This window comes from Pygoscelis adeliae, unplaced genomic scaffold, assembly GCF_000699105.1.
Source record: "Pygoscelis adeliae isolate BGI_AS28 unplaced genomic scaffold, ASM69910v1 Scaffold267, whole genome shotgun sequence".
Classification (NCBI taxonomy): Eukaryota; Metazoa; Chordata; class Aves; order Sphenisciformes; family Spheniscidae; genus Pygoscelis; species Pygoscelis adeliae.
Window position 1 is genome coordinate 2,870,790 of NW_008825150.1, and position 8,646 is coordinate 2,879,435.

Genomic DNA, 8,646 nt, shown 5'->3' on the forward strand with positions numbered 1-8,646 from the left:
CCACAAACCCTACCTATGAAATAATTTTCTTGAAAAATTAATGACTGACTTAACTGATTAATATGCATGTATCTCAATGTCCTCTCTCTATATATTTTTTTTTTCCTGTCTGATCTTCTGCAAAGAACTTCCAATTGGCTATTATGTTCAATAAAGTGAAAACTCAGAGTCCCAAGAGGCTAATTATCCATGGTTTTGTTAAAATATTAATTCTGGCAATCACGCAATTTTAAAATTCAGCTGAGGTAATATGAAAAGCAACTCTTTTAATAACTGCATGATCATGAAATACTGCAAAGAAGTTTTCTGAGGTCATTTGCTATTGTGAGATATGGCTTTCCCAGTAGTCTCTTAGTTGCTTTTCCGTTATGAATTTAGAAGAGTGAAGTTTGGCCCTAAGAGTTGAAATTGTTATTTTATTTCCTCAGGAAGCAGTTTTGGGCAAAAGAACAGTTCCTTCAAAGCATGTTTTGAATGCAGGAAAAGGACTGCATTGGGCTGCAACTTGCAAAATGACAAATGTTCTCACTTGTCTTGGTTTTTCAGCAGTGGTTAGCATTCACAATTTCAGATGGATTTGGTGGGAGATGTGGATGTCTCTCAACATAAAGGCTTTTATGCTTCTTCCTTCCAAGGGGCTCAGCTCACAGTTGGTTAAATGCCTGCAGCTGTCACTACCAAAGGGTCTGAGTCTCCTGTAGGTCCTATGTCACATCTGCCTGACCTCTCCCTAGAGGTACCTAGGACATCTCAAATGGCTCCAGATGCCTATATTTAAGCAATAAAGTTGAGCCCCATCAAACATTAGTTTTCTGGACAGAAAGCGAACTATAATCATTAAGGGCAGATCCTGCCACTATATTCACCATCTCCTTGTACGCAGTCATAACTTTTATACTATGTATAGTCCAGCTAATTAAAAGATCAACCTCCCTGAACCTCTGTCTAACCAGTTTTCCCATTTTCCAGTTGCTTCTGCAGTGCCCTAACTGGACAGCTGCTGTCATGGGGCTTGCTGTGATCTCAGCTTTAATTTCAAGTTCCTGAACTTCATCTTGATTAAAAAAAAAAAAAGTATAATCCAATTGTGTGTGGAGGAATAATTTATGCACCGTAGTTACTTGTAGAGTGTCTCTTTGGGATATAGGAACAGAGAAAATCTACTTTGTGTGTGAATCCTGTCGTACTCTGGCAGCCAAATGAGTGTGTGAAGCAGAGAACCTCGGAGGCCAGAATAACCTTTGGTTTTATCCAAGACACAACAGACAAATGGTGCCCCTGGAAGCAACCTTGAGAGTCCCTTCAGCTTTAACCTGTGCAGTGATTAATTAGTAGGTGTCAGGTTTTAATTAATTAATTTTTTTAATTAGGGGTGAACTTGGAAAAATATAAGCTGAAAAATGTGATTTACTTACTTATTGTGGATCCAGATTCGGGCCTGTTTAGGGAACTGATGATAACAAAGCCAAAACCTTCATTCTCCTTGCGGTGGATCACAACGTCACTGGTTTGCAGGCTGTGAGAAGTGAAGCCCTCGGGGGGTGTAGCGTTGCTACTTGAGACAGCATGATTACTGTTAGCATAAGTAGTGTAGTCACTTCTTGGCGAACTGTGGTGCGTAGACACCGAGCCTGGGCTTCTGCCATTCTCTGGGCACGGTTCTCCTACAACATAAATCGCACCAGTATTACAGTCTGACTTGCTCAGTGGCTTTGTGACTTACACTACATTTGCTAATGCAACATGAATACAGTTGGCTGTCTATGGCCCAGACTACCGCAAGTATTAACCTAAGAGCTGTAATAGATGCAGAGAGACAGGAATCTACACAATTATGCAAAACCTTCAAGGGCAGTCAGATAAAGCAAGCATGAACACTCACTGCTAAGCTATCTAAAAGAGAGGAAAGGAAAGTAAGAAACTGGCTATCTGGATTGCAAAAAAGTTAGCAAGCACCATTGCCTTCTCTGCTGGTTGATCTGTCATCAGGAGGAAAATGTGACCATCTAATCCAATATAAAATTATTTGTGTTTGGATTAAAAGAATTTAAGCAGGCAGCTAACATAGAGTCATTAGGATTAGCTGCATAATGTTCTTCTTACAAGTTGATTAGCATGCTCAAAAGATGTTCATGGAACAGAGCAGTTATACAATGAAAAATAATCACAAATAGTTTTTCTGTGTGTGTCGTGACCGAAGCAGTGGTCATTTAAAGGTTTTGAAGATGCTCTTGTGTGGCGAGTTCAAAGGACAGAAGTGAAAATGGAGTCCATCCACACTTCAGTATTGCTTTATAGTAACAAGAACAGGGAACAAGTTAAATCCTGTGGGATTACACACTTTTTTAGTACAAGCATTTTGGCAATTGAAAACAGTAAAGTTATACTTCCAGATGGGATAAAAGATTTATATTCCTCGCAGATCTAAGTTGTTTACACAAATCAGCATTTATTGACAGTTTTAATACAGAACTTTCGGATGAATGTAAGGAATACGTTTTCTGTTCAAAGCAATGAGAGTGGCAGAGTCATTCTACTGAACACCTGAAGAGCTTACACATACACACATACATCCTAGGAAGAGAGCTTGCAAATTAGACCTTCAGTGTGTATATATTAATAAAATAAACATCATCCAAGGACAAGCTGTTGTTTTCTCATTCAGGTGTGTCCTTTAGCAGTCCTTCTGCAACTATGAAATAAAGTGATTAGAGAGAATAAAGAGGAAGAAAAACAAACAATTATTATACTCCTGCATTAGAATTGAAAATCTCCAAGAGTTATTGAACCAAATCTGCAACTAAATGCCATAGTCAGTGACAAGAGAGATCTCATTTTCTGGCTGTCATGTTTCAGAAAGCTGAATATTGTTTATGTCAGTATGGCTGCAACAGAAAGGAAATTATCTTACCCTGCAGAATGACCAAGAGCTGGCTTGGCCATAAAAGAATGCAACAGAATGCCATTAAGTATAGGAAAAAAAAGATAAAGGAGGGAAAGTTTAAATGGCTATTCAATTGTCAGCTGTGCAATAGATGTTCATCAGAAAAATTACATTTTGCTTCTGCCTGTGAAAAAATGGTATTTTAATCTGTGTTGTTCTGAATACCACATTTTCCTAATCAAATTGTTTTCCAGAGCTTGTGAATGGTGATTTTCTGTTCCAGATCTGGGTAAGTATCTGTGCAAAATGGCAATTCCATGCGAGGGCTAAGGTATGTACGTCAGCTATCAGGCAGGTAAGGAAAGCCCCAGATCCCTCTGTTGTATACATTCATGCTAGTGAGAAATTCGCACGAAATCAATTGGCCTGATGTGTTAGTATAGCATTTTTCAGTCATGTCCAACATCAGTTGTTTTAAATTTTTTACACAAAGTTTATGTTGTAACACACTAAATTAAAGTCCTGTTCAGCTCCTGAAATGCTTAAACATTAATGAGTTACACACTATACTCCCCGGTGTGGCGCTCTCAAGGCCCAAGAATAACTCCAGGTGTTTTACCAGCTTGCTTAATTTTCTGTGCCAGGAGACCAGAGTGTCTAATAGACCCTTTTATTTAATATTTAACAAGCAGCAGCGAAGGCTGGCATCTACTCTGTGCTAATCCTCTTGCTAATTTTGCCTGCAGTCTGTACAGCCGGCTGACCCGGGAAAGGTGCTAATCGCAAGTGCTCGGCGGATTACCTTGGTTATTGGCCATTTTCCTAGCGCTGGGGGAGCTGCGAGGGGGCGTCGCGCCGGGCGGAGGGGGACCTTTCTGGCTGGAGGACTCTGGAGTCAGTAACAGAAGAAAGTCAGTCCTGCGAGAGCGCGGCTGGCAGGGAGCTGCGGTGCCGCAGTGGGAGGGGGACTGTGAAGACGAAGGTGAGTGGGAGGGCAGCTTTTTGGCAGGGGAGCGAAGGGGAACAGCGCAGGCAACGACAGTGCATCTAGGGCACGGGGAGGCAGAAGACAGGACAGGCTGGGAACGTGGTTTTGCTCATTTCTGGTGCCTCAGTGAAGTGTACTCACCACAAATGTTTTAAAAGTTCTTAAATAAACTTCTTTCCCCGAGTAAGCAAAGGTTGCAATGGAACGGCAGCAAATTCTCCCATTAAAGCTTTAACAGATACTGCCACACATTTTTCCAGGTTCCAGTGTTTTTCAAGAATTGAGACCGAGCTAGTCTAAAGGTTTAATTTACTTCAAATTCTTCATATTGTTTTAGGTTTATTTTCTGAATGTGTCTGCTTGAAGGGAGGATCCGGCCCTGTTCCTAGGAGCCGCTTGTGCCATACGGAAGGTTTTCAGCCAGCTTGTGCTGCAGTCGGGGGGAGGGAAATTCCAGATGACATCAGTGAGACCAGAAATGGGCTTTTAACACATACAAGAGTGAAATGAGTTCCTGCCCTGAACAGTTAACAGTCTTTGAGCCTTTCTCTGTTTGCTTATTGACACAGTCAACTTTAACAGCTTTAACTTAGGTGAATGTTTTTTCCCAAAAGTGGACAAGAGGAGACAGCACAGACCAAGACAGAATGGAACAAATCCAGAGCACTCATGATCACCACACCGGAGTTACCGATATTGTTTCCGCTTCTGAAGGAAACAATGCTCAGCTGTAGTGTTTTTGTCACAGAAACAAGGGACACATATTTACAATCATTCTTTCTTCAAAATGACACAAACATTCACTTTGATTTTAATTTTCTCTGTTTTCTTAAAACAGCACCTCTTTGTGCTGCCAGCATTGAGATCTGTTTTTCCTTTCACCTTTCCCAGCCTTCACTCACCTGTGGGCAGCACCTTTCTCCTCACAGTAAGATTCACTTGGCCGTTTCGGGCAGCGTTATGCATAAGATCAATCACGTATCGGTGGGTTTTGCCGGCCACTGGAATCCCATCTACATACACCAGCTCATCACCAGGATGGAGACGACCATCTCGGTCTGCTGAGCCCATGGCAATTACTGCTCCAATGAGAATCTAGGCAGCAAAGAAACAAAACCCCATCATATATACACTGAGCCTCCAATTTAGTGCCATGAATGTTGCAGTGATTTTCCCTTTCTTTTGAAACTAAGCTAGTGATTCAGTGCAGGTGAAGAGATCTGTGTGTGTCTGAAAGCTGTGCTCCTCTTCTGTGGGTATGATTGAAGATGCTTCCTTGCCTTTGGTAAGAAGGTAAGATGTTTCCTACGTGTGTAGGAGTGATACACCTGAGAATCCTGGTCTAAGGATGATCTACCTGATACCTTCAAATCAAGATAATCTGTCTATAAGGAGTGTTGAGTTTATATAGACTACACTCTGCAGAAGATCTAAACAGATTAATTCCACGTAAAGGTCCTTTTGACTTAAAATTAGTTAGTCTGCATATTTCTTATTGAAGGTTCCTCACACCTGGAGTAATACACTTGGGGTCAGTAGTGGAAGTGACCCCACTACACAGAGTTTGCTTTGGGAATCTAGGGGAAAAGAAGTGCTATATCCAATGTTGTTACTCATAATGAATAATTGCTCAGGTAGTGGTTGATTAACAAAATGGAAAAAGAGGAAAAATGTCAGCTTACTCTGGGCAGATGTTGCTTTCCCAAATCGACATCTAAATGTAATTTGTATGGGACATATAAACTAGTAAAAAATCTGTTCAAAACCTTTTAATGACTTTCTTCACTTTCTATGCACATAAATTCACATAATTTATTAGAAGAAGACATATATATTTTCCCTCTGGAATAACTGGTAGAACAGTTGAGATTGATTCAAACAAAACCTTTCTTTGAAAGAATATTAAAGCACTCGCAAAGCGTGTTCCAAATTTTCCTTTCTCTTGTTCAGTGTGAGAGTGAGCACAGAATGATGGATATGACATACCGTGTGACAATCTGCTTTAAAAAATAAAAGAAAAAAGCTATCAAGTATTGCTTTTCATGATGAACTGCAAAGGCTAGATGTGGTAGTCACACAGGTGGTCTTGTGGTTTTTTTTGTGGTCTTAGCTGCAGAGTTGCAAGTATCCCAGCAGAGTGTTTAAATGAAACCCCATGTGGAGCCTGGAGATTTTTCCCCGGTTTCTAGCCTCCCTTTGGCTCCCTTTTGCTTTCAAAACTTAGCAAAGAGAGAACACGACGCAGCATTTTCCTGCTTCCTGGTGTTCCTGGGATCCTGTTAAACAGTGCCAGGCTGAGTTGCCAGAGAGAGTCTTTCAGGTTCTTCATTCTGTTCTTCAAATAGTGAAAGAATATACCTCAAAGCTTTGGAAAATACTTTGTGCAAAATCCAGCTATGAAATATATATTTATGCTCCTTTACTGGATAGGAAAAAAGCTGTCCAAAGCTACATTTAGCTAGATCTTCACAAAGTATTCTCAAAACCTTTACATTTGGGCATCTCACATGAGTAAGAATTTTTTCCTAGTTATCTTGGGAAGAGATGGGTGATAACGATCTGCAGCTTGGAAGATTATAGGGACTGACTTCCCCCTTTGGTTTTATTGAGCATTTGCAGTTTCTTTATAATTGGCTGCGAAAGTATTGAACAATTTGTGCATCTTTAACCTTTGGAGAAACACAAATGCAGCTCACAGCATGGAAGGTCATCAGTATCTACAGCACAGTGCAAAACCTCTTTCTAGTTTTGACTAATTAAGTAATTATTGCTGATATTTCACATGTCCACAGTGGAATGTGATTGTGTTACTCATCTCAGCGGTGGAACTGACTCCTAACATAAGCAGCAGAGTCCTACTTTAAACACTTCAGGTAGGTGTGTTTGTCAAGATGATGGCCACCATAACTGTTATTTGGTATATTTAATAGCAAAAAATCCCTTAATTTTCCTTCTTTTTCATTTTCTGTGTCTGAACTTGTTTCTTATCCAGTATCTGCTCTCATTTCATGGCTGAGTAGTTCCCATAATAGTTATAAATTCTACAAAAAAACCACAAATTGGAAAAATACTTATCAGGATTATATTACCTCTGTAATGGAGTTTCATACTGGCATGAGATTTGAATGTGTGAGGAAAGGATGATGACATGTAGGCAATAAAGAGCGTGTTGTAGAAAAAAGGGAAAGCTTCACCTATTGCTTGAGATTAAACATGGGAAATGCTGGGATTAGGAAGATTGTGACAGAGCATAATCTGTAATTGAAGTCTGGGTCTATTAACTGGTACATGTTAATCTGTTTTGATACTGAGTTTCTTTGTGATTCTTGGTAATTATTTGACTTTGTGTTTCAGTTTCTATGAATAGAACACAGTAGCTTCACAGGCACATAGTGAAATTTAAGTAATACACATAAAAGGTGTGATTCATGTCACCTAATTTTAAGTGTCCGTGGTGTCTAAATCCAAGCTAATTATCTGAACTCTGTCTAATCATTGCCAAAAATAGGAGTTCCTAAGGTGTGGTCTGCGTTATCCTAACGTTTTGCTCTATGGACATCTGTTATGTCTTAGAAATGTCTGTTTCTTGGCACTCATCATAAAAGGAATATAGACATACATCTTGCAGGCATTTTTGAGAAGAATCCCAGTCAATCTGTGTTGAAAAGGTGAAACTCTTAGTGTAATTATGTATATGTTCCTGTGATTTTGAGTTTGAGCTGCACAAATGTATCCAAAATACTTCTCCGCTTTAGGACAGCAATTTGCAACTTCAGTAAAGTTCCAATTTACGTATATTTGCAATCTTTCAGTGATATAATTCACCATGATAGAGTCATATTATCTCTAACTCCTCAAGTTACTGGAGGTGTGATAAATACCTGTGGTGGTATGATCTCATGAGATTTGAGAGGTGATTGGAACTGGCACAACGCACAGTCTTGATATTTGAAATTTCTCAATAAATTTAAGTCTTTCCTTTGGAAAGCATCTTCGTGCTTACAAATATGGAAAGTGGAGTAGTCCAGCATCACTTTCTTCTTCTAAGGTGCGAGGTAGATGATATAACTAGAAGGAAACTAAGCTACAGTCCCTCTATAGTGCCAGCATTATCCTTCTAAAAAAACTTTATGTGGATTCTGTGTCTTTGAAAAACTTACTGCCTTCTGCTGAACAATCCATATTCCTTTTTAGAAGCCAAAACACAAAGACAAAAGTCAGTGAAAGCTTCCTTTTGTTCTGTGTTACCTGACTGCACCGCAGGAGAGCTGAAACAAACATTTCAAAGTGTCTCAGTTCGTGTTTCATAGGAAATGCAGGGGTTTGGAGGACAGGCAGAAACTGCCTCTCCTTTTCTGGAGGTGAAAGGAATGGGAGGCTGCAGGTGGGCTGTCCACTGCAGGGATGCAGTGGAGGAGAGAAAACAGAGTTAAGAAGTCTTGTATTTTGAATACAAAATAGATGGAAACTAAAAAAAGTGGAGTACATCTGTCGTCTTTATTAGTGATGAATTTGAGCATTGAACACAAGTAGATGGGCAACAAAGAGGGAGTGAGAATTGAGAAGTTCAGCACTGCAACACCTAGCTCTGAGGAGGTGCCTTTTTGCCTCATAGGATCTTCAGCCTCAAGCTAGGATCTTACTCATTCCTGAGGACTTTGAGACATGGTTTGCAGGGAGACATAAAGTCTGTTAGATTGATACATCTGGGGGAAAAACGCTTTTGTACTTGCAGGCCCTGAAATAGAGATAGCAACCTTGAGGCTAAGTGCAG

The 8,646-nt window shown here is 40.0% G+C and overlaps 1 protein-coding gene across 1 annotated transcript in view; it reads right to left on the reverse strand.

Annotated features, from left to right (window-relative positions):
• Positions 1-8,646, reverse strand: part of MAGI2 (membrane associated guanylate kinase, WW and PDZ domain containing 2) — a 527,738-nt gene that overhangs the window by 62,669 nt on the left and 456,423 nt on the right. The window contains 3 exon segments of the mRNA XM_009328383.1: positions 1,416-1,664; positions 3,687-3,773; positions 4,775-4,967. Coding sequence (XP_009326658.1) covers positions 1,416-1,664; positions 3,687-3,773; positions 4,775-4,967 — 529 coding nt within the window.